The sequence below is a fragment of the Dipodomys merriami genome, unplaced genomic scaffold (genome assembly GCF_024711535.1).
Source record: "Dipodomys merriami isolate MVZ:Mamm:240054 unplaced genomic scaffold, mDipMer1.0.p SCAF_86, whole genome shotgun sequence".
Lineage (NCBI taxonomy): Eukaryota > Metazoa > Chordata > Mammalia > Rodentia > Heteromyidae > Dipodomys > Dipodomys merriami.
In genome coordinates, this window is record NW_027206468.1 from 1,976 (window position 1) to 28,400 (window position 26,425).

Consider the following 26,425-nt stretch of genomic DNA (forward strand, 5'->3'; position numbering starts at 1 on the left):
AAAAAAAGTTACTAGAAAACAATTTTTTAAAGGTAACAATTAAAAGAAGTTTTAGAAAAAAACTTATGAAAGTTAAAAAAAAATTTTTTGATTTTTTTGGGTAGGGTTAGGAAAGTCCTGTATTTCCCTTGTGTCCATAACCAGCCTCTTGTTGGAGTCTCTGGTCTTCTTGTGGTGTTTTATTTTCCTGTGGCTTGGTTGGTTTCTTAAGTCAGTTTGTTTGAGAAGGCACAAAAATGCTCTGCTTTACCCAGGATTTTGTGATCCTTCTCCCAGTCTTGTTCAATGGGAAGGAAATCTGTTTTGAGTATCACAAGAGGGAGATGGCTTGTTCCTCTACTTTGGAGATGCTGTGATGAGGCTAGGTTCTGGGTAGAGTGGAGGCCTTTCAGCAAAAAGTAGATTTTCCCTGAGGGGTTAGCTCCTGAGACACTCACAGAGCCCAGCCTGGAGCCATTCTCAGGATTTATGTTTACTGACTTTCAATTGATTGTAGAGGCTGCTAAAGGGATGGACAGACTGTTGCTCTGTTTCCTAGTGAAGAAAGCCACTCCTGGGCCTGGCAGCCTGAGCCGGGTGACTTTTCCCTGGGTTGAGCTGAGTCTGGCACGTCAGGTTAGGTTCTTGTGAGCTCCTAAATGACTCCAGTTTTCTTCCAAGGCCTGATTTGGAGCTAGCAGCTCAGCCAGGCCCTTGTCAGTATCAAAGATGGAGATCTCCGGTAGTGGGGGATGAGAGGTGGCTTCCCTCCTCTGCTCTCTGAGAAGGAGTGAGGACGTCAGGCTTCTACTCACGCCGAGTCTTGGTTCCTGGGCTGTCTCTGGTCTGCTAACTGCCGGATGAAGATGTCTTCTCCTTGTCAGTTCTTGCTGGTGTTGAATAGAATCTGCTCACTTGCCGCATCTGGCTCTTTCATCCCGGATTCTCTGTGTTGCAGGTATGGCGGCTATGGCTGCAGCTGCTGCAGCCACAGCCATAGCTGCAAATGCTGGCAAGTGCTCAGATCTGTCTCCTTGCCAGGATTTTCCCTCTCTGGCCTAACTCTCTGTACTGTGATGGCACACTTGTGATTCTCTGACTTAGGTCTGTTCACTGGAACACTAAAACTGCTTTCTATGGGAGAGCTTGTTTAACCTCTAGTTTCTCCTCTGCCATCTTCCTGGAACTCCAAGACTTCTTCTTATAGCCAGACTTTCTCTGCTTTTTCATCTCTGCAGCCTTCCTTGATATTCTCACAAGCATCAGAACAATAACTACTGCTGAGGGAATGAAAACAAGAATAGAAAGAAGGGCCACAGAAGACAGCATGGTACCAAAACCCCTTTCTGTGATTGTTAGTTCCATCAGGGGGATGTCATGGTGCACATCTGGGAGATTCTTCACAGCACAACTGAATGTCCTATTGTGTGGAGAGCTGCAGGGGCCACGACCAAAGATGGCACTGGCTTCCGCCTTCTGCCTTCCCGATGGCGAGTGCTCTCTGTGAATAACAACTCCTTATATGGCTATGGCTTGGCTACTGGCTTGCTTCTGTATTTGTGACCCTATTTGTATATGCCGCATGGCACCTCGGGATTGGCCATCCAGGAGGCTTATAACCGGAGTGCGGGTGCGGGGAAGGAGAAGCTTGCAGATGAGGTTCCCGAATAAACTGCTTTGAGAAGAATCCCTGGTCATGTCTTCCTTGCTGGTCGAGGTGGTCGCAACACTATTGTCTATCAGGTTAGGGTTGCTTATGCTTATGGATGCATCCCCTTTGTATACATTTCCAGCCCAGGAGATCTGATCCTGAAAAGGGCCTGCTGTGGTTGGGTACTGGAAAGACTGATAGTGAAATACAGATTTTGTGCGACTGCTGCTGGGAGGACGGTACTTACAGTCTATGGTCAGTTTGTCAGTGACACATGAAGATGACTTGAAGGTACATCTCAACTCGACATTTTCTCCAACATAACCTCGTATGTCAAAAGCTGCACTAATCCTGCAAGAGTAGGATGCCTATCAGGGCAGAGAAGGTGCAGCCCTAGCTTCAAGCGGCTCTGATCAGCGGCATCCCGCCTGCTCCTCAGGTATCTGCCTAATTCTTTCTGATGGAGGCATGGAATTCCATTGTGTATATTTTCTTGATCCATTCATATACTGAGCGGCATCTGGTTGGTTCCATATCTTAGCTTTGGTAAATAATGCTGCAATAAACATGGTTGTGCTGGTAGTTTTAATATACTCCTTTCCAAAGTGGTTGAACAAGTTTACACTCCCCCCAACAATGCAGGACGTTCCCTTTGACCACATCCCCTCCAGCATAAGTTATTATTAAATTTGTTGCTTATAGCCATTCAAACTGGGGTGAGGTGGAATCTCAACATTGTCTTGATTTTCATTTCTTTTATGGCTAAAGAATTTGAGCATTTTTTCATGTGTCTATTGGCCATTCCTATTTCCTCTTCAGACCTTTCTCTTTAAGTCTTTAGCCCACTTATTTATCAGGCAGTTGTTTCTTTGAGGATTTGTTTTTGGAGGATTTAATTTTTTGAGGTCTAATTATATGTTAGATATGAGATCCTTGTCCATTGTAAGCCTAGTGAAGATCTTCTCCAAATCGTTGGGCTTTCTCTTGATCTTGATAGCTATGTCCTTGGTCGTGCAGAAGGTCTGCAGTTTCATGCAATCTCATTTGTCCAACCTTTCTTTGATTTTATGTGTTACTGGGTCTTTATTAAGAAACTTTTGGCAAGTGCCATGAGCCCTGGAGTTTCTCCTTTTCCTTCCTGTAATGTTTTCAGGGTATCTGCTTGGGCTCTGAGGTCTTTGATCCCTTTGGAGTTGATTCTTGTGCAGTGTGCTTTATAAGGGTCTAGTTTTAATTTTCTACAGGTGTGAAACAGTATATGTTTTATAAGTCACTGTCCATCTCTGTAGAGCCCTCCACAAGTTTATATGTATTTGTAGCTTGGGAAAGGAAATAAGAGTTAAATCAGGACAGTTGGAGGCTATGGTTTATAGGGCTCATTTGAGACGCTTTTGGAAGGAATGTTAACTTTTTCCATCTGATGCACTACAGATGGCAGTCTTGGTACAGGAATTGAGTAGACTGCTATTAGATAGGAAGCTTGTACTGATTCCTCCTGATTTTCCCCTGAAGACAAGGAGGGTGAAGTAGCCATGAGCATGAATCTGTGTGGGGTTTGCAATAAATATCTATTGACTGTGTATTTCTAATTTCTGTTGCCATAGGCAAATGAATGAAAGGATTTTTCCTTTCGTACTTTAGCTGTAACTAGATATTTTTCATTTTCTAAATCTTATTTTATTGTGAAGATTCTATAGAGAGGCTACAGTTACATGAATAAGGCAATGAGTACATTTCTGGTCAAGCATTGTTACTCCTTCCCTTGTTTTTTTTCTACTATCCCTTACCTTCTCCTCCACCCTTCCCCACCCAAAGTTGTAAAATTCATTTCTAACATACTGTCCTATGGATATCATTGTTGCAATGGGTCATCCTGTGTCCTTGTTTCAGCATTTTTGTTATTTTGGTTCCCCTCCCTAAATTAGAAAAATGTATATACAAGGTGCACGGTAACAAAGTCAAGTCAAAGTAAAAAGGGGATATATTGTAGGAGGAAGAATATACATGATATATTTAAAACAACAACAACAAATGAGCCTCAAAATATAGTACCTTGTATATACGACATTTAGTCTAAAACTCCTTAGACATCTTAAGTTTGGACTATTTCTTTTTTTTTCTGCCATTCTTGTGGTTTGAATTTGGGCACTCTACTGCTTAAGCCTCATTTGAGCTTATTCTGAGTAGTATATCTTATATAGAATGTGATAACTTTTCAGCCTGGGCAGGTTTCAAATAATGATCCTTAGATCTCAGCCTCTTGAATATCTAGGAGTACAAGCATGAGCCACCAGCACTTTGCTTGAATAATCCCACAGTTTTAACTACAGATGTTTTCATATCCCCTACCAACTATGCTTCCTGACCCTTTTTTAAAGTTATTTCTAAATAGCTTATGGAGGATTTTGAGCATTGCTTAATCATTTTTTCACTTTCATTACTAGTTGCACACTCAGAGGTTTGATGGAGTTACTTCCACACACACATATGATGTACTTGCTCATATTCACCCTGCCTTCCCAGTGTCCAGCCCCTTAATTCAAGGCCCAGAACCACTGTACACGTGCAAACATTCACTGACACTCTCAAACACACACACACACACACACACACACACACACACACACACACACACACACACACACACACACACACACAGCAGAACAATTAGCAAAGGATATAATGTGGACCAGGAACTGCAAGGAAACATGGGAAGGTCGATTGTCTTTTCCCAGTTCCTCTGCCTTCCTCAATTCTCTGCTATTTCTTAGAACAATTCAAGCCTTACACAACTCACATCTGTCTGTTATGAACAACCTGAGCCTGGATTCCAGTTTGCATTCATAGGAAGCTGCCGTTGCTTGGATAGCTGGTCCTCAGAGTAAGCAGAGGCTCTCAGGTCATGTTTTCTTTTTCCATGTGTAGTGTCAATGCAGACCCTGAGACAGTAAGCAGCATCTTGAAGTGTATTGACATCTGTGTGAGCTACAAGACTCACCTCAAAAACAAGCAAAGGAAGTGGGATGCAAAGTAAAAATCCTGAACCAATGGACCTATAGGTGACTGAGAGTCAATTTCCACATTACTGGAGTAAATACAAGGGCAAGTCCATTTGAAGAGGCGTCTCCAAACATTTCATGGGCCCACATGACATGTCTGGCAGAAAGCCACTTGTGTGTGTGTGTGTGTGTGTGTGTGTGTGTGTGTGTGTGTGTGTGTGTGTGTGTGTGTGCCTGAAGGCTGGTCTGGGGCTCAGGCTCAAGCTGGGTGCTGCCTGTCCGTATGCATTTTTTTGCTCCAGCCTAGTGTTCTACCACCTCAGCCACAGCTCCACTTTTGACTTTTTTGGTAATTGATTGGAGATGAGAATCTGATGGACTTTCCTACCCAGGCAGGCTTCAACTGTGACCTTCAGATCCCAGCCTCCTGAGAAGCTAGTATTAAAGAAGGGATGCACTGGCACCTGTCAAGAAGCCTCTTTTGGGGGGGGGTTGTCCGGTTGTGGGGCCTGAACTCTGGGCATGGGTGCTGTTCCTCAGCTCTTCAGCTCAAGGCTAGCACTATACCACTTGAACCACAGCGCCACTTCTGGCATTTTTCTGCTTATGTGGTGCTGAGGAATCGAACCCATGGCCTCAAGCATGCAAGGCATGTGCTCTACCACTGAGCCACCTACCCAGCCCAAGGAAGCCTCTTAAATAACAGATCTATTCATAGGGAGACAGGAATTGCCTCAGTCCAAGAGATGGTGTTGAGTTTTCATGTTTTGAAAGAATAATTACACTCAATAGCAAAGTATGAAGTAATATTGAAGGAAAGAAGGCAGCAAAATTTCATAAATCTGGGGTTATGAAAGCCCATCGAACATGAGACTTTCATATAGGAATAAGAATAACATCTATGTGGCAACATTGAGGCTCACCCATGTGGTCACATGTACTGTTTGAAGCCCTGTTCTCACATGATATGTTTCCAGAAATCTGGGATTCTGCTCTGTAGAAGATGTTTCCCAGTCACACTGGTAATTCTCTTAGTTCTGTTTTTCACACTTTTCATCCTTCATTCTTAGTATTATCCAAGTATCTTTTCCAATGCTGCTCCAGAAGATGCTTTCAATGTCACTGTAAGGATTCATTTAATAAGAGAAATATGTTTGCAGAACTTTAATACTTATATTAATAATATAATTACTAATAAAGACTAATATTCAAGAACTATTATAAGATCAATAAAACATGATTTGTAGCAGCTATGTGGCTTTGGTATTAAAGCTGATAGCAGACATGTATTCCTAGACCATTATGAATCTGTAGTTATTGCAATCTTACAATGAAAAATTTCTTAAGAAAGAAAATGTCTTGATAATATAAGCAACCCAATAGTTGTTGAATAAGACCTATATAGTGAGGACTTTTGTTGAGCTGGTACAAACTGGTTCTTGCCCTGAAAGCATCACCTATCTGTTCTGAGAGTCAGTCAGGGTTAAGTAGGGACACATGCTTCCAGATGACTGATATGCCTGGCATTCACTGCATAAGTCCATTCAGGCCCACAGCCCTATAACCAATATAGGACAACATTCAGAACAGTCTTCTTGTCTTTCAGATTCAAGCCTGTAATCCTAACTCATTAGCAGACTGATATCTGAGGATCACGGTTCAAAATCACCCTGGGAAGCAAAGTCTGCAAGATTCTTATCTCCAGTTAACCAGAAAAAAAGCCACAGTGAAAGGTATAAACTGAGAAACAGTAAAGGGGTGTAATTGTCCCCCCAAAATGGATTCTTTACCTGACAACTGTTTAACTGACTTAACTGTTATTCCTCTGAACATCATCTTCCTAATAATATTTTTTTAAGAAAAGGAAAGATGAGGCTGGGAAGGTGGCTCAGTGGTAGAGTGCTTGCCTTGCATGCATAAGGCCCTGGATTCAATTGCTCATTACCACTTAAGCAGAAACTGCTGGAAATCACGCTGTGGCTCAAGTGGTTGAGACTAGCCTTCAGCTGAAGAGATGAGGGACAGTGCCCAAGCCTAGAATTCAGGCCCATAACTGGAAAAAAGGAACAAAGCAAAAGAAATAAAAAGGAAGAGAGTTGTTGCCAGGCTTAGTGGCCAATCCTCTAATCCTAGCTATTCATGAGGTTGAGGATCAGTGATTGAAGCCAACTTGGGCAGGAAAGCCTGTACGAATTCTATTTCCAATTATGTCCAAAAAACTAGAAGTAGAATTGTGGTTCCAGTGGTGAAGTAGTAGCCTTGAGGGGAAAAAATAAACTTCAGGGATAGTGTCCATTTCCTGAGTGCAAGAAAAGACATTATGAACTTGGTTTATCTGTAACTGTGATGCCTTTGTTACAGACGATTATGGACTGAAACTCTGAACACGGCATTCTAGGTCTGGCATTTTTGTGCACAAACTGTGTGCATAACCATCTTAACTCCTTTGCTATTCTATAGTTGCAGGTTTAATTATCTTCTCACCATGGAAGAGGTTTCAGTATTTACTTTCTCTAGAGTACCTGCTTCCTTGTCCTCTGCTCTTTACACACTGACAGCAGTATTTTACCTGAGAACACAAGGAGGAGAATTGGCAAGACCTTGAAAGAAGGGAAGTTGCTAGAAGTGGGTGAGATGCTTGAGATAATGCCCAGGACCAGGTCAGAATTTTTTTGTGAAGACTTGCCATGGTGTGTCAATCTTTATCAATATGCTGAGGGTACTTGGACATAAAGAGGAGGCCTCAATGCCTACTGGTGTCATTCAGACTACACAGATATAAGCCAGCTAATCATGCTCTCACTTTCCCAACATGGAGTTTTGGTCCCTGCATGTCAAGGGAACTCAGGATCAAGCATGGACAGCTATCCACACAACATCCAGTTGTGACCTCTACATTGATACAGCATTGAAAGCAGTTCAGCATGAATCACATGGAGCTTGTCAAAATCATTGAAGGGATGGGAAAGTGGTTCTTTGTTGTATGGACCAAAGCAGAAAGATCACCATACAAGTTTCCTTTTAGAGACCCCACTTCTGTTCAATGGCCAAGAGAACATACATGAAAACCTCCAGAATGAGGAGGTATGTATACCCCTATGTTTCTAACCTGGACCCTTTACTGCATGATTTCCCAGAGCTTATGGAAACAATGAAACTAAATCTCTCGAAGATTTGGCACTGAAGTCCCTCAGAGACCATTGCCTACATCTGTGAGGAGAGCATAGGAGTTAAAATGGCCTGTCAGAGAGGGGAATACCCACAGAGTGTCTTCATGATATCGCAGGCATCCAGGATTCAGATAATTTGGGAGGGGTTTTGAAAGCCTCTTTGGTGTGGATGGTGAAACATTGAAGCAGTTGGCACCGAGGATGGGAAAGCCAGTTGAAGAGTACATGGATCCCATCAAGTCCCAAGATGGGCAGATCTACTATCAAGAGAGCTGGACATTGTGATGGATATGTTACATAACTGCTTTTGCTCATGGACAAGTCTTAGGCACATGTTATATTAGAGTGACTCTGCTGTCTACTACCACAAATGCATGGAAGAGAGATAGAAACTTGATACAGTTGCTGACATCATCAAGATCATCCTAAGGAAGAACTTGATAGACATTATCATCTGATTGTGTGTCTGGGTGATGGATGGGGGGATGTGTATGTGTGGAAACTAGGGCTTAAACTTTGGGCCTGGACACTGCCCCTGAGCTTCTTTGGCTCAAGACTTGCACTATAGCTCTTAAGCCATAGCTCCATTTCCAACTTTTGTGATATTTTATTGGAGTATCACAAGTACTTACTTACACGATAAACTTTAATTATGAGGTGATATGATTTTAAAGATGACATACTATACTACTATGCAAATGTAACAAATAAAAATGGGAGTCAAAAAGACACTCTAAGGACTATGTAGGAGGTTTTATGAAAGCCGTGAAGTTATATCTAAAAAAAGTGTTATTAGAGACTTAGACAACAGTGTTCAATTTCTTGTACCGGATAAAAGAATGCAGTCAGTTATTTCTGTTTAAATGTCTAATATTATTTTTTCTCTTTTTACTGTGTTTGTAATACATGCTACTAATATTAATATGTGTATTGGACTCAAGCTGATTTGTTGAATCTAGAAAAGTTTTGAGAGGTTGAACATCACCTCAATAGTACTCTGAAAGATGATATCTGGCCATGGAAGGGTTAAAACAGAGCTCCGGAGAGGGTTAAACTATTGCCCTTTCCATAGTGCTTTAAAGGCCTTGAAAGATAAAAGAGAAGTCTCCTTTCTCAAAACAATAAGGGAACCAGTGTTACTCACTGTGGTGGCTCTGATTGTAATATTGATGCTTCATTTTTGCATGTATCCATGGTAACCTTCCCAGTGTGAATTCAAATAAATATGATTGCTTGTGTGACCTGGAGCCCAGGTGCCATTGAGCCTTGGTACCCTGGGTCCTCATTGATTTTGTTCGTTTTGTCTATACTTGTCTGTGTATTTTCTAATATTCTTCAGCTTGGTATCCAATTGCACTGCCTTGGGTTACAATTAGCATCAAATAAGAATATTCTTGAACTGTAAAAGATAAAAAGCTTACCAACTTTCTTATCCCAAATGACTTCAAACCACAATCCTCAGATCTAAGCCTTCTGAGTAGCTAGGATTACAGGCATGGGCCCCTGGAAACCAGCATTCATAAGAACACTTGATGTCAGTGAGATCTTTCTTGGGCAATGTCTGCACATCTCAGTCCTCCTCAGCTCTGTTCCTTCCTGTTGCTCAAGCAGAGTGCAAAACTTTCACTCCTTTGTGTTCAAAATCCTTGAAGTTATTAAATTGACTTGCTCACCATATACCTCCTTTCCGTAAATCAATAGAAGGTTTTACTCCTTACCATCGATTAATTTTATTAACTAAATTAACTGGGATCCACACAGAGGTGACATGTCCTTTTCTGGATTGCACCCTGTACACCTATGTTTTACTTTATCTAATAAAGTTAACATTATTTACCTTGTTTGATGCTTCTTACTTTTTCCATATTTATTCCTTCTCACCTCTCTTTCCCTTGCACAGAAGGAAGAACCATTTGGAATGGTGAAGAGTGTGTTTTTAGTCATTCTCTGAAAAGCTTTACCAATGGATCCTGATTCCCAAGTCCTGTGTAACTGGCCTGTAAAGTCTTGTTCTTTAATCTCTCCTCAGCTTACACAAATGACCAATTTTATCTAAAAAAGGCTATAGGAGATGAGTTTAGGAATTCGTTTCTGGTTATCAGTCAGGAATCCTTATTACCTGGTCACTGTGCATAAGTTGTTTCTGTTTCATTTTTATTTGAATAGAACAAGCAGTGTGTACAATTAGTAGCCGAATTAGACTTACAAGTATTTTTTTTTTAATTCAGGGATAGCAGGCTCTCTTATTTGAACCACAGATCAACTTCTGCCCCACATACTTTTCTTTTGGTGGTAAATAGGACGGTGTCCCACAGGAAGCCAAGGGAACTACACAATATCCTTAAATCTGAGGACTGCAGTTCACAGTCAGCCTGGACAGGAAAATCTATGAACGTCTTATCTCCAACTAATCAGCAAAAAGTCAGAAGTTGAGCTGTGGCTGAAGTGGTACAGCAGCAACCTTGAGCATAAAAAAAGCTAAGTGAAAAACAGATGTAGCACTAAGAAAACCACAAAATAATTTTTTTAAAAGTGGAAGAGAGCACAAAGAGTCTACTAAAAATGATAAAATGACCAAGAAACTGGTGGATCACACTTGTAATTCTACCTACTCAAAACACTGAAATTGAGGATCACCATTCCAAGCCAGCCAGGACAGGAAAGACCATTGTGTGTGTGTGTGTATGTGTGTGTGTGTGTGCATGAGTGTGTATGTGCCTTTCTGGGATATGAACTACAATTATTTTTTGACCATTTCTGATCTTTTGGAGGTTAATTTGAGATAACAGTCTCATGAACTTTCCTTGCTCCTGACGTTGAATCACAATCAGCACAATTCAGGACCCTATGTTAATCTCTATACTTACTTCCAGCTAACCACCAAAACCAAAAACTGAACCAAAGTGCAACTGTGTTAGAGCATGCTATCCTTCAGCAAGATTGGTGAGGCCCTCAAAACAAGCCAGAGAACCAACAAATAAACAAGTGAATGTATGTGAAGAAGAAAAGAGTCAATGAGTTTTTAAAATATAGACGCATACCTTTAATCCAATCTGAAATCTAGGGATCACAGTTCGAAGCCTGCCTGGGCAGGAAAGCCCAACTAACTTGAGTGTGCTAGGCATGGGCTAGAACTTGAGTTTTTTTGCTCAAGTTTAAAACTACTACTTACCGTCTCATGTGGTTAATTGGAGATTAGACTGATGGGCTTTCAAAGCCCAGACTGGCTTTAAACTGTAATCCTTAGATTTTAGGATACTGTGTAGTGCTATTGGTTTCCATGGGACTCTTATTTCCTATTAACCACCAAAAAATAAAAGATTGAAGTTAAGCTACGACTCAAATAATAGAGCCTGCTAGCTTTGAAATGAAAAACAAAATACCAAAAACAAAACAATCCTCAGCGAGAGTAAGTAGGCCTTGAATTCAAGCCTCTGCCCGCTCCCCCTCAAAAAAAAACCCTCAAGAGTAGAGTTTTTGTTCGTGCTAGCTTTGAGCAAAAAAAAAAATGATTCAAATGGTTTTTCTTTCTTGCTATTTTTCTTAACATATTTATAAGATGATTTCTTTGTTGCTTTGCATGTCCCTTCCCCATGGTATAACCCTGTTTCACTGTATGCGATGTTGTTATAATTTGTTGAGGGGAAGGGAGAAAATTGTTTAAATAGGGATACAGGTGGACCCATTGCAACAATGAGATGTACAAGATGTTATGTCAAAAAACGAACTTTACAACTTTCGCGTGGGGCGGGGGGTGTGGGGGGATGGGAAAAAATGGGAAGGGGAAACAGAGGAGGCAACAATGCTTGATAAAAAAATGTACTCATTACCTTGCTCAAGTAATTGTAACCTCTCTGTACAGAATTTTCACAATTAAAAAAAAGCCAAAACTCTCATGGACAGTGAAGTCAGTGAACTAGTGTGGCCTAAATGTAGAGCTTGTTAGTTTTGATCTAAAAAACAAGCCAGGTGCCTCTGGCTCATGTCTGTAATCCTTGCTACTCAGGAAGCTTAGATCTGAAGATGACAATTGGAAGCCAGCCTAGGCTGAAAAGTCCCCTGGTGACTGTTTTGTCCAACTAAGTAGAAGTGGCACTGTGGCTGAAAGTGGTAGTGTGCCTGCTTTGTCCCTGAAGGCCGGTGCGTAGGCACTGAGTTCAAGCCCTACAATTGACAAAATCAATTAATTAATTAATTAATTAATTACTGAGCGTAAATGGGTATGCCCTAATAATAAAAGACATGAACTTTCAAAAAGGGGGAAGAGACAATCAAATAAATGAAAAGGTGCAAAAAGGAGGATATTGAAGCTTTCTAAATAAAAATTGTAATCCTACCTGTTCTGAGGACAGTGGTTCAAAACCAGCCTGGGCAGGAGACATTTTACTGTGTTCAATACTGAGGCTTGAACTTGCTATGCTTTGCTCATTGCTGGAGGTCTACTTCTTCCTACGTGTTGGTGCTTATTAGATATAATTGTCTCATTGACTTTGTTGCGCAAGACTGGCTTTGAACCATGATTCTCAAATTTCAGTCCTCTCTGTAATGCTCTTGGCTTGCTATTGATATTCTAATCTCCTATTAACCACAAAAGATGCAGAAGTTGAGCTATGGTTCAAGTAGTGAAACCAACTACCATTAAGGTAAAGGTAAATAAAACCTCAAGGAGACTCATCATGACTTAATTTCAAGACTTAACAACCACCACTCAATTAATCAAACAAACAAACAAAAAGAACCTCAGTCACATTTACCTGAGTTTGAGCCCTAGAAGAAGAGCTACAAAAAAGAGAAACAGCCTGTAGTTTACCTGTGGTCAAAGTTGTAGAGCATGGTACTTTCAAGAGGAAAGGAAAAACTGAGCATGAGAGCTAGTGCCTAAGAACAAATGACAAAAAAAAGAAATAATAAATAACTGAAAAGGTGAAAGAAGAGGTAATTAAAGATTTCTAAATGTTGACTCACAGTTATAATCCTGAAGGCTAAGGCCGCTGAAATCTGTAGATCATGGTTGAAAGCCATGTTGGGCAGGAAAGTACATGAAATTTGCTTTACTGTGTTCAGTTGAGGGACTTAAAGTTGAAGTGTTTTGCTCATGACTACAGGTCTACTATCTTCTGCCTATTAGTGTTTGACTGGAGATAAGAGTCTCATGGAATTTCTTTACAAGGCTGACTTTGAAATATAATCCTCCAATTTCTAGCCTCTCTTTACTGTCCTTGACTACCCATGGGACTCTTGCCTCATTTTAACCACTTAAAAAAGGCAAAAGTTGAGCTGTGGCTCAAGTAGTATAGCCTTTTACCCTTCAATTAAATAAGTAAATCAATAAAACCTCAGAAAGAGATGGGAGGGATGAGAGCGAAAGTCAGAGCATCTTACAATAAGCAAAAGGAAAGAAATGTAAATATCACCTGGAAGAAATAATTGTATTGTCAAAGCTTATAGAATTGTATTGTCAAAGCTTACAGAATTCACAAAATTTAGACCATGATAATGACAATTTACCTTGTGAAGGTTAAAATATATTTGTGACTTCAACTAAATATTACTTTTCCACAATTCTCTGCGATAAGAGAAATTTATGTAATCACCTAGTCACAATAATAATATAAACCTCAGAAAGAGTCACTAGGAATTAATTTCAACCCCCAACTCAACAAAATTTCCCAACGAGGGCCTTAAACAAAAATATACTATGAGCAGGAGCTGAGTTTTCACACTCTGAGCAAAAGCCAAATGAAACAAAAATTAGACAGTGGTAGACCTATGGCCCAAGTAATGAAGCAAGCTACTTTTCTTAATTTTAATTTAAATTTTTTGTGAACATACTGTACAGAGGGGTTACAATTACATGGGCAAGATAATGAGTACATTTTTTACCAGGCATTGCAGCCTCCTCCTTTGTTTACCCTTCACATCCCTTTCCAGCCTCCTCCCTGCCCTCCCACCGAATCCTCCCCCCACCCCCTGCACCAAAGTTGTAAATTTCGTTTTCGACATGACAACTTGTACTTTTCATTGTTGAAACAGGTCCACCTGTATCCTTAAACAACTTGTTTTTCACCATCTCCTCCACAAATTATACCGACATCAAATACAGTGAAAGCAGGGGTTATACTGTGGGGGAGGGACATACAAAGAAAGAAAGAGATAATCTTTTAAATGCATTAGAAACAAATGAATGAAATAAAAAACATTAAAATACATATATAAGGGTTCATTTTCCTCACATTACATTATCTGAACTTTTCGGCTTGACTCATAAATATACTACATATTGCAAATAAGGGAAACCATGGGACCTATGTTTCTTTGTGCTTGGCTACTTCACTTAATATAATTTTTTCCAAGTCTTTCCATTTCCTAATAAATGGTGCAATGTCATTCTTTCTGATCGAGGCATAGAATTTCAGTGTGTATATAGAGCACATTTTCTTGATCCATTCATCTATTGAGGGTCATCTGGGTTGGTTCCATATCTTAGCTATGGTAAATAATGCTGCAGTAAACATAGTTGTGCTGGTAGCTTTAGTGTGGTCTTGTTTGTAAACATTTGGGTAAATGCCCAAAAGTGGGATTGCTGGGTCATAGGGCAGCTCTATGTGAAGTCTTTTGAGGAACCTCCATACTGCTTTCCAAAGTGGTTGAAAATGTTTACACACCCACCAACAATGCAGTAAGGTTCCCTTCTGTCCACATCCCTTCCAGAATCTGTTGTTGTTAGAGTTCTTGAATTTTGCCATTCTAATTGGAGTCAGGAGGTATTTCAGTGTTGTTTTGATTTGCATTTATTTTATGGCTAGGGAGGTTGAACATTTCTTCATGTGTCTATTGGCCCTCCTTCTTTCTTCTTCAGAGAAGTTTCTCTTTAAGTCATTAGCCCACTTATTTATTGGGCAGTTGTTTCTTTGAGGATTTGTTGTTGGGGGATTTAATTTTTTGAGTTGCAAGCATATTTTAGATATGAGACCCTTGTCTGTTGTATGGCTAGTGAAGATCTCCCAATCCGTGGGCTTTCTATTGATCTTGCTAGGTAAGTCCTTTGCCATGCAGAAGCTCTGCAACTTCATGTAATCCCATTTGTCCCACCTTTCTTTGATTTGTTGTGTTTCTGGGTCTCTATTAAGAAAATTTCGGCCTGTGCCAAGGAGACCTAGGGTTTCTCTTATTCCATCCTGTAATGTTTCCAGAGTGTCTGCTTTGACACTGAGGACTTTGATCCATTTGGAGTTGATTCTGGTGCAGGGTGATATATAAGGATCTAGTTTTAATTTTCTACAAGTAGTTATCCAATTTTGCCAGCACCATTTACTGAAGAGGCTGACTTTCTTCCATTCTATTTTTTTAGCTCCCTTATCGAAGATTAGATGGCTATAGGTCTGTAGGTTCATTTCTGGGTTTTCAATTCGATTCCATTGGTCCTGAGGTCTGTTCTTATGCCAGTACCAAGCTATTTTGATTGCTATGGCTTTAGAGTAGAGTTTCAAATTTGGTATTGATATTCCTCCAGCAGTGCTCTTTCCGTTGAGGAGCGTTTTTGCTATTCAGGGTCTTTTAATTTTCCATATGAATTTTTGGATTGCCTCTTCTATTTCCGTGAAGAATGTGGTTGGAATTTTGATAGGTATTCCGTTGAATTTTTAGATAGCCTTGGAAAATATTGCCATTTTCACGATGTTAATCTTTCCAATCCAGAAGCATGGGAGGTTTTGCCATTTTCTAAGTTGTGTTTTGATTTCCTTTTTCAAGATTTTTAAGTTTTCATCATAGATGTCCTTCACTACTTTTGTTAAGTTAATTCCTAGGTATTTTATTTTTGAGGGGGTTATTACAAATGGAGTTGATTTCCTAATTTCAGCCACACTTTTCTCATTGTTGGCATAAAGACAAGCCATTGATTTTGGGGAGTTAATTTTTTACCCTGCTACTTTGCCAAAGTTTTGAATCAGCTAAAGCAAGCTACTTTTAAGAGAAAAGAAAAAGAAAACCTGAGTATGAAGGCAGGGCCCTAAGCCCCTGACTTCCCAGAATGGAAAGTGGATCAGTCACGGAATCCAACAGTTTGTGCTTATTCTTTTTATCACAGCTGAATAATGCCCCTTCAGTTCTAGGCCCTCCAATAGGAAATGGAAGTTAGGCTTGTTCTTTGCTTCTGGCACACAAATAATTTGTGTAGAAGAAACCTATCCTCTTGCTTCCTAGATTCCAGGGTTCAACCTCTCTTGTGAATCACGGTGGGAGGTGGATGGCAGTGTGACAAGAGGTTCCAAATAGAGTGACAGCAATGATAATGAACTTGCAGCTGGCAGCTGGATGCCAGGGCTAGGTGGCAACTTGTAGTGCCCTCTGATTACTCAGCAGTAGGGAGACTGAGTTGGAGCACCTGCTGGCTCTGCCTATCAAGTCCACCCCACCACCAGAGGTATAAATGGGGATCTGAGTTGGCTGTGTCAGATTCCTGCTCCCCAATGCTACCTGTTTTCCTCTGTGCGTAACACTGCTGAGGACACACATCCAACTTTTCTATAGCCTTGCACAATGAGGAAGATTGTGTACATATAGGCAGGCCAGAGTGGCAACCAGATTGGCGCAAAGATGAGCATGGCATTGGCCTAGGATCCTAGTCTCAAATATAGGGGGAGGAGGAGGAAGAGGACAGGGTTGGAGGGTGGAAAAAGTGGTGGTCTTGGCTAGGCTGAGGTAGATGGGGCTCCATAGTGGTCCCTAACCTTCTGCAAATAAAGTCCCCCAGATAGCTTCCCCAATTTCCCTAATTTGTGTGGCCCGGGTGGGTGTGGTTTTTAAATAAGGCTGGGGTAGTTTCAAATCCTTTGCATGACTTAGTCTTACCTGAGATTCAAGTCATTGTACTTAGTAACCTGGGAAGAGAATAATGCATTTTGGGTCTGGTTTGAATGAAAGGAATTCAGTGTCTTTGAGCTGACAGATACGGAGGATTCCCTTTCTGCCAACTGATGAGTGTCAAATAATTGAGAACAGTTCTTCCATCTTAATGGAAATTTCTCTGAGTTCTCATGCCTCATTTCAGCTCCGTTAAGTTGGGTGATCTCTAAATCAGTGGTTGTTGGTGTATGCTCTGAGGGCCCTTGGAGTTCTGGAGACCCCTCTAGCTGAGTCTTCAAGATACTGCTTTGGCGGATGGCCAATAGACACATGAAGAAATGCTCAACATCCCTAGCCATAAAAGAAATGCAAATGAAAAACATTGAGATACCACCTCACTCCAGTTAGAATGGCAAAAATCAAGAACTCTAACAACAACAGATGCTGGAAGGGATGTGGACAGAAGGGAACCTTACTGCATTGTTGGTGGGAGTGTAAACATTTTCAACCACTTTGGAAAGCAGTATGGAGGTTCCTCAAAAGACTTCACATAGAGCTGCCCTATGACCCAGCAATCCCACTTTTGGGCATTTACCCAAATGTTTACAAACAAGACCACACTAAAGCTACCAGCACAACTATGTTTACTGCAGCATTATTTACCATAGCTAAGATATGGAACCAGCCCAGATGACCCTCAGTAGATGAATGGATCAAGAAAATGTGGTATATGTACACAATATAATTCTATGCCTCCATCGGAAAGAATGACATTGCCCCATTTGTTAGGAAATGGAAAAACTTGGAAAAAATTATATTAAGTGAAGTAACCCAGGCCCAAAGAAACATAGGTCCCATGGTTTCCCTTACTTGCAATATCTAGTATATGTATGAGTCAAGCTGAAAAGGTCAGATAAAGTGATGTGAGGAAAATGAACCCTTAGATATGTATTTTAATGCTTTTTTCTTTCATTCATTTGTTTCTAATGCATTTATAAGATTATCTCTTTGTTTCTTTGTATGTCCCTCCCCCACAGTATAACCCCTGCTTACACAATATTTGATGTCAATATAATTTGCGTAGGAGATGGGGAAAAATATGTCGTTTAAGGATACAGGTGGACCTGTTACAACAATGAGAAGTACAAGTTGTAATGTCGAAAACGAGCTTTACAACGTTGGTGCGGGGGGGGGGGAGATGCTTGGGGGTGGGCTGGGAAGGGACGTGAAGGGTAAACAAAGGAGGAGGCTGCAATGCTTGATAAGAAATGTACTCATTATCCTGCCCATGTAATTGTAACCCCTCTGTACAGTATGTTCACAAAAAAAAATAAAATAAAATAAATTTAAAAAAAAGATACAGCTTCGGCAATATCATCTCCATATAAGTCCACGTTCTCATCATAGAATCTAAACAGAATATGGTGTCATATAAGATGGAATACTCATAGAAGAATCTAGAGGTCTTTTATTCAGCCAGATCACAGAGATTAACAAAACTAAAATACCACCAATTTCTGTGCTTTTTTAATTTAGAAAATGTAATCATTTTTTACAAATATATTGGTGTCAACAGAACATGCGTTTCTTATAGTTACATTAAAATGCATTGTCCGGGCAGTTAACGTCCTAGGCCATAATACACTTCTCTTTCCATCTTAGTTTTAGGAAATACTAAACGATGAGCACAGCATTGACTGCACTGGAAACTACTATGGAGACAGCAGCTTACAGCTGCAGAGAATCAAGGTATATTACAATGAGGCAGCTGGTCATTGTCTCCCATCTGGCTTCCCATACCATGGCACAATAATTCCCTAAGGAAACTAATGACAAGGAAGGAGTTGGTGCCTTTCTAAGGGTAGTATTGTAATTTGAATTTGGGACCTTCATCTTGTAAGTCAAGTGCTGTACCCTCCTGAGCCACTCAACCAGATATCTTAATTTTTGAGTATACTCTTGGGAATTTAAATACAATCCAAGATAAGGACTCAAATGTTTTTATTTCTTGGTATTGTTTCTAACATATTTATAAGAAGATTTCTCTGTTGCTTTGTATGTATCTCCCCCATGGTATAACCCTGTTTTCATTGGATGTGATGTTGGTATAATTTGTGGACGGGAAGGGAAAAATCAAACTGTTCATAAAGGTATGCAGGTGGACCCATTCCAACAATGAGATGTTCAAGACGTTATGTAGAAAACGAACTTTACAGCTTTGGCGTTTGGGGGGAAGGAATATGAAGGGGTAGAAGGGGAACAAAGGAGAAGGCAACAATGCTCAATAAGAAATGTATTCATTACCTTGTTCATGTAGTTTTAACCCCTCTGTATGGTATTTTCAAAATAAAAAAATTGTAAAAAAAGCAAATACAACCCAATGCCATTTTATTGTGTGCGAGTCATCCTTCTAAGCTGAAGATCTTGGCACTGACCATGAGCTTCTTTTGCTAAAGGCTAATGTTCTACCATTTAAGTCACATCTCCACTACCAACTATTTTGGCTAATTTCTTGGAGATGAGAGTCTCCCAGACTTTCCTGCCCCAGCTGACTTCAATTTGTGATCCTAAATTCTCAGACCTTTGAGTAGCTAGAATTACATGCTTCAGCAACCAGAGTCCAGTTACATTGCCCTCTTTAAAACACAGATTGCATTTCTAAAAAAATATTTTAATTCAAAATTTAAAATTTTTGGGGGGTCCGGATGTGGGGCCTGAACTCTGGGCCTGGATGCTGTCCCCGAGCTCTCCAGCTCAAGGCTATTGCTTTACCACTTGGACCACAGCACCACTTGTGGTTTTTTACTTTTTGCTTATGTGGTGGTGAGGAATCGAACGCAAGGCCTCATGCATGCAAGGCCACCAGCCACACTCAGCCACCTTCCCACCCCCAATTTTAAAATTTTAAAGAGGGATGTTCAGTCACTAATACGCATGAGAATAGTCCAAATTACAAAGTATAAACTAATTGTCTCACCCTGAAATCTATAACACTTCTGGTCTTGAGCATTTTGACTATGAATACTTAGCCAACAATAATTTTTTTTTAAGGTTTTAAAGTAAGAAAGCATTCTTCTGATGTAGAAAAACTAATGTGTAAACATTGTTTTAAATGATTAATATTGTATTTCCTAATACAGACAGCCTAACTGAAGTCTACAGATTAGATTTTGAATTTTTGTAACAGTCAATGTAAAGTTCATTTAATTTTATATTAAGAGTTTCCATTCTACATTAGGGTATAAAAACAGAATCATGGAAACTTGGCTTTCGTGTGTAATAAACCAATAAACAATTTCAAACAAAAGGATAAAGCTATTTAATTTATTTGTTTTGTGGATCTACATTTTGGGATGTTCTCACCTTGATATTTTGTGTAAATATTGTTTAAGTAACGTCTAAGATTCAATCTTCTAGTTCCTTGGTTGAAAATGGTTGTGTGGGATTGTGTCACTCCTATGAACAATATTTTAGATTGTGTCTTTATTAGATCCTGTATATCCAGCAAGATGGCCAGTTTTCTTTATGTGAATGTTTAGAAAAGGGGGCATTTTCAAACTGGTATTTTATCATTTTAACTGATGTTCCTTTGGCCAACTCAGGTTAAATGGCTAATTGCAAGTAATTGCCCAAGTTTCTTCTGAGTATTTGAATACAGGGATATGTGCTATTTGATAACCATTATTGTAACATTATAAGACAAAAAATATATATTGTGTATATTTTTCCCCAGGAAAGACTTATACTTGAATTCCCCCTATATCTACTTGCTGAATAGCCACACTTGGCTCTTTTATTTTTGTCGGACATGGGGCTTGAACTCTGGGCCTAGGCATTGTCCCTCAACTCTTCAGCTCAAGGCAAGCAGCTCTACCACTTGAGCCACAGTGCCATTTCTGGTTTTCTGTTAGTTTATTGGAGATAAGAGTCTCATGGTTTTTTCTGCCCGGGCTGGCTTAGAACAGCGATCCTCTGATCTCAGCCTCCAGAGTAGCTAGGATTACAGTCATGAGACACTATTGCCTGGCACCTGTCTCATTTTCTTGAGAAAGCTAATTGGGGAAGGGAAAGGATAGTGGGATAACAACAAAGGGAGGGGTAACAATTTTTGAGAAGAAATGTAATTTCTTTACTCATGTAACTGTAACTCCTAAATGCAGCACATTTACAATAAAATAAAATTAACAACAACAACAACAACAAAAAAAAAGTTTCTTGCTTATAGGCGCTGGTGACTCATGCCTATAATGCTAGCTACTCAGGAGGCTGAGAACTGAGGATCAGGGTTCAAAGCCAGCCTGGACAGGAAAGTCCCTGAGACTCTTATCTCCAATAAATCACTGAAAAAAACTTGTAAGTGGGGCTGTGGCTCAAGCGATAGAGTGCTAGTTTTGAGCTGAAGATCTAAGGGACAATGCCCAGGCCCAGAGTTCAGCCAAATGACCAACCAAAAAAAAGTGGTTCTCATATTTCTTTTGCCCTGTAAGGCTCAAACCCTGATGCTCATCTTTGCCTCCTGAGTAGCTGAGAATTTGGCCACCATGCCCAAACAAAGGAATGAATATTCATGGAAATAGACAACTACAAATGTTAAAGTTGCTGAAACCTTTTGCATGTTGATTCATGCTCAAGATTTCTTTTGTTTTTCCATGTCCCAAATGCTGTAATTTCTGTAATAAATGCTGAGAGCCACTTAGAATCATAAGCTCTTCCCCTAAGTTCCTTGTCAAATATAGGTATAAGTCAACTCTTGTTCCCACAGGCAACAAATAAGTTCCTAGGGACATCATGGTGGACCTAGAGCCTGGAACCTTAGCCTCTGCCCAGAGCTTTAGGGCATACAACTTCATATTTGGCATGTCATAATGGTCCATGGGTCCTAACATCAAGGCACCCCAGTTCCCTTTGCTAGAAAGAGCATTTATCCATCTAGATATCATCCACACATAACCCACCTATTCCAGTCCATGGGAGTCATGCACCTGGCCACTCAAACAACTCAGATCAGTGCCACTCTGCAAGCCCTCCATGACAGAGCAGCCTCTGAAGGGAAAGAACAGCCAGCAGAGATAACCTCCAGCAAGGTTTCAGGGCTTCTGATCATTTCAAAGGCCTGGCAATAACAGGGAACCACTTCAGGACACCAGAAATGAAAACACAACAACGTGTGAGCAAGGTTCAGACAAGTGCTTGCAGCTTAGCTTCCCTCTGACGTCATTGTGATCCTGTCCCTCCTGTGAAAGTAACTACATTTCCAGTATTGAGGCAGGGTTTGTTTTTCATTTCTAGAAGTACTTAGTTGGGTTAAAATGTATCTTCCTCCACATTGTCTTTACTTACTTTACAACCTGTGTGATTTTTAGAGTCCCAGAAACATTGAAAATATTCCCTTTATTTCACCAAATTGTATCTAAAAGAATAGCAGTGTTTGCTCAGAAGAGTCCTGGATGGGATGGAGTTCACTGAGGATGAGAGAAATATAAATGACCTAGTGTCTGAGTACCAGCAGTGACAAGATTCCACTACTGGTGAAGAAGGGGAATTTGAAGAAGACTTGGTGGAGGAAGAGGTTTAAGCCTTCCCATTGCTAGCAGTGCAACGGGAGTGCCAGAGCTTGTCTACTACTTCTCAATTGAATGGTACTATCCTGAGCACTTTATATCCTGCAGTGCGGTCCTTGCTGTATATCATAATGCCTAGCCTTGTCTGTCATGAACTCACTTACAGTGAATGTCAACAAGTGGCTTTATTTTTTTGGAGGTTCCAGTCGTGGGGCCTGAACTCTGGGCCTGGGCGCTGTCCCTCAGCTCTTCAGCTCAAGGCTAGCACTCTACCACTTGAGCCACAGCACCACTTCCAGCTTTTTTTTTCTGCTTATGTAGTGCTGAGGATCAAACCCAGGGCCTCATGCATGCAAGGCATGTGCTCTACCACTGAGCCACCTTCCCAGCCCAATGTGTGGATTTCCTTTAAATAGGATTGTTTAAAAACCCCATTTATATAAATAGTAATTGAAGTGGACCCTGAGATGAGGCCGAAGCTGGTATGATTTCATTTTGATCTAGGCCTTTGTTTTAGGGATTTTAGACTTGGTTGGCCTACTTCCTGGAATGAAGAAAATCCATCTGGTCCCCCTCCCCTTAACAAACTAACCCACCCTTGACCAGTTAAAGACTAACCCATAAAACAGGTTGTAATCTGGCTCCAACTGGTGACATCACTTGCTTACCATAAACTCTGCCTTTTGCACATGCTTATGTTAAACTCTGCCTATTGGCCACCTGTGTGTGGTCTGGTATGACTGTACAATCCTTTGTTTGTGTTATGATCCCAATGGTCAACTGAGGGTGACCAGGCTTAACCTCATAGGTTTTTGCCTTTAAAAACCAAAGAATGGGGTCACTAGGGGTCCCAGTATCAGCTCCCGATCCTGTGCTGTGGCTCTTACTGGTCACAGTAGGAACTTCCTCAATAGAGTTGCATCTTTGTTAACAAGTTTGTTGTGGTGGGCTCTGTCACTGTGGATGACTAGGTGGGTTTGCCTGCCTGAGTAGGGGTCTTCCTACTACATTTAATGGGGGATCATCCAGGATAGAGTTCTTAGCTGCTCCAAACTGAGGGGGATTGAAGTCCCAGGCATGGAAGACAGTGTGTGGGCACTCAGCTGTTGGAGAGAAGTTCTGAGAAAATCCTCGACGTAAGCGCAGTTGACCTAGATAACGAAGTCGCCAGACTGAGGTCAAAAGTTGAATGAGTCTGAAAGCAAGAGAGTCCCCTCCAGCCAAGGAGGTCCAGGGACTCCTGGACCCCTCAATTCCACCAGTCTTAGCAGTCCTAATTGGATGGGGGCTTGCTTGTGTAGAAAATAGGTTGAGAGAAAAAGTAACTTTTGGTTTTGGGATCCCTCCTCATTCTGTGTATAATCGTTTCTGTCTGTGTCTCATTGTGCTTTTGCTTTTGCTTGCCATGTTTGTAATTGGATTTACTTTATGGGAAAAATATGGGACAAAGTAAGTCCACTCCTGGGACATCCCTAGACCTTGTCCTACTTCATTTTAAATATTTCAAAAAACAAACAAACAAACAAAAATTCCTGCTAGTTCTACTTTTGTAACTTGCTTCTTTGTCAATTATGAAACTGACTCTGACCACCTGCAAGTGGCCCCAGTTAGATCTCAGCCTCAGGCCTCGGCTGAGGGTATGAGCATGGGGACAACCTGCCAGTCTGAGGGGACTTCTTTCTCTTGACCCAAGATGACAGGGAATTCTCCTCTGTCTTAGAAGGCCCCTGGGTCAATGTTTGCAGGAATCTAAAAGAAAAATCCTCCGGAGGTGAGCAAATGGGGTTCGAGTCCCTTGGTGAGTGAATGGTGGTGAGATATTGCCGCATTCACTGAGATCTGATTTTGTCTTTGTGGCCACTTATCTGTCTTTTTTACTTTGGTGTGTTTTCTGTTCTATGTTTTCTGAGGTAGGGAAGTTCTGGGTGCGAGTTGCAGGCTCACTCAGCAGACTCTGGATTCAGCTTCCTAAGTGGGAGCAGCACAGAGTTCTGGTAAGGATGAGATGGGGCCAATTAGTCCCCAACTCAGACTTTGGTTCTTCTCTTGTCCTGTTTTAAAATTGGTTCTAGTTTTAAATGAGGATTCTTAGTTTTTGTGTTTGTGTTTTTGTTGTTTATTTGAACATCTCTGGGAGAATAAAAGTTCCAGCCTCCAGCTAGGCTTAATAAGACCTGCTTTATCCCCCTCTGTGAGGCATGGAAGTTTGATGGACTAGCTTGGTCTCCTTCAAGCCTCAGACTGAATTTTCTCCCTATGGAGGTTGCCTGAGGGGAGGGTGTAAACTGCTGTGAGCCTGGTTGAGAGACATTCAGCTGGTCCTGTTTAGTTTCAGGTGACCCCCCCTCCCCGCCTTCCTCCAACTAAAGGTATTCAAAAGATTATTTGGTGAAATGCCTTAGGAAACATTCAAGCCCTGGGAAAATGAAGCTCAACAAAGGTGTTTAAAAAAAGGAAAATCTTGTCTTAAATTCTTGTTATCTGAAGATTTTAGAAATTGTACGTACATGATGTTAATTTTTGCGCACTTTAAGATCAGTGTGAGTGTGTTTTTTATGTGTGTGAACATGTTCAAGATAAGAATTGTCAGCATATCATAACAATTGGGTACGTTTAAGTTTAAAATTCAAAAGGTTCTGAGGTTTGGATATTACCAAATATTTTGAAGAATCTTTAAAAAAAAGCATAAAATGCTTTTTAAGGATTATTTAACTTGAAAATTAAAAATCTGGTATTTTGAAATCTAATATTTTAAAATGCACAAAGCTGTTTACACTGTAATCAAGTTATCTGCCTTAACAAAAATGTATTAGCTGGTTGAGATTTAGTTCCCTTGGTTAAAATTTGGGGATAAATATTGGAAATACAATTATAAAGTTAGTTTAACACTGTCAAAGACGTTACCTGTACTGTCTGTTTAAAACTGTGTATTTCATTCAAGAACCAAGAGAAAAGAAAGGGGAAAAACTTAGAAGCCAACAAAAGACCTATCTTTAGGGGTGAGGCAGAAATGCAGTTCAGCTGGTCATACATGGTGGGACAGGTTTGGGGGGGAGTCCACAAATGGTGAGATGGGCCCTGGGAGGAGTCCACGCATGGTGAAAGAGGGCAAGCTGGCGCAAACAGTTCATCTAACCCTAAAGATTCAGATTGGGTGTGTACTCAGTCCATAGGAGGAGCCAAGTGGCCCATCTTTGTTCTATCCCTTTTCCTGTAGCTAGACACTGGAAACATGATGGTAAAAATTAGTGTTGTGATGATCTGATTAGTATTCCTAAAACTGCTCCTTGGATGTATTAAAATTAAATTAAAGAGGTGTTATAAAGAGGATTAAAATTTTATTTGTATAATGTGAATTGCTTTCAATAATCTTCTACAATTAGGATATGTTTTTACAAGTCATAAAGGTGTTAAGTCTAGCTTCTTGGTACAGTGATGGTGATTGTAATTCTTGCATTAGGGAAAATTTATCATTGGTGTTTAAAAGTTTTATTGTATATCTGTTTTAAATCAAGCAGCCAAGAGACAATGAATGACACTTGGCCTCAAGATTTCAAGGGATCTTTGTGAAATGCAAATGAAAACTAAAGTATAAAGTATTAAAAGGGATTGAGAAGAGGCTTAAAAAAGTAGGAATTGATTTTTGGATATAAAGTTTAAAAGTAAAATCGTTCTGAACATTTGCCCCAAAGTGCACAAAGGAAAAATTAGGATTACCAAAATAATTTTGCTATTCCAGTTTGCTCTTATGTTTGTTTGTTTTTTTAACAGTTTCCAGCAAGCCCAGAGAAAAGCACAGAGGATTTTACAAGTTTGTCAGTTGTAACTCTGGCTCTTAATAAGTTCCAGGTAAGAGCATGCTTAAAAGTACTTCTATGTTGAAAACCATGTTGCTTTTAATTGGAGTAAAGTGGTCTTTTAGTTTAAATAGGGATACAGGTGGACCCATTGCAACAATGAGATGTACAAATCGTTATGTCGACAAATGAACTTTACTACTTTGGTGTGGGGGGTGGGGGGGATGGAGAGGAGATGGGAAGGGGAAACAAAGGAGGCAACAATGCTTGATAAGAAATGTACTCATTTTCTTGCTCGTGTAATTGTAACTGATCTGTACGGTATTTTCACAATTATATTTTTGCCATCCCAGGCAAAAAAAAATCCCTGCGAGACTGTCACCTCTAATCAGCCATCAGAGTGCTGAAATTGCAAGCAGAG

General features: G+C 40.4%; 1 protein-coding gene across 1 annotated transcript in view; it reads right to left on the bottom strand.

Moving 5' to 3' along the window:
• Positions 1-1,113: 1,113 nt before the first annotated feature.
• The window catches only part of LOC138820316 (myelin protein zero-like protein 3), a 34,959-nt gene continuing 9,647 nt past the window's right edge, over positions 1,114-26,425 (bottom strand). Inside the window, exons 2-3 of the mRNA XM_070011985.1 lie at positions 1,708-1,981; positions 1,114-1,398 (exon numbers count right to left, since the gene is read on the bottom strand). Of these exons, the coding sequence (XP_069868086.1) occupies positions 1,114-1,398; positions 1,708-1,981 (559 nt within the window). The remainder of the gene's footprint in view (positions 1,399-1,707; positions 1,982-26,425) is intronic.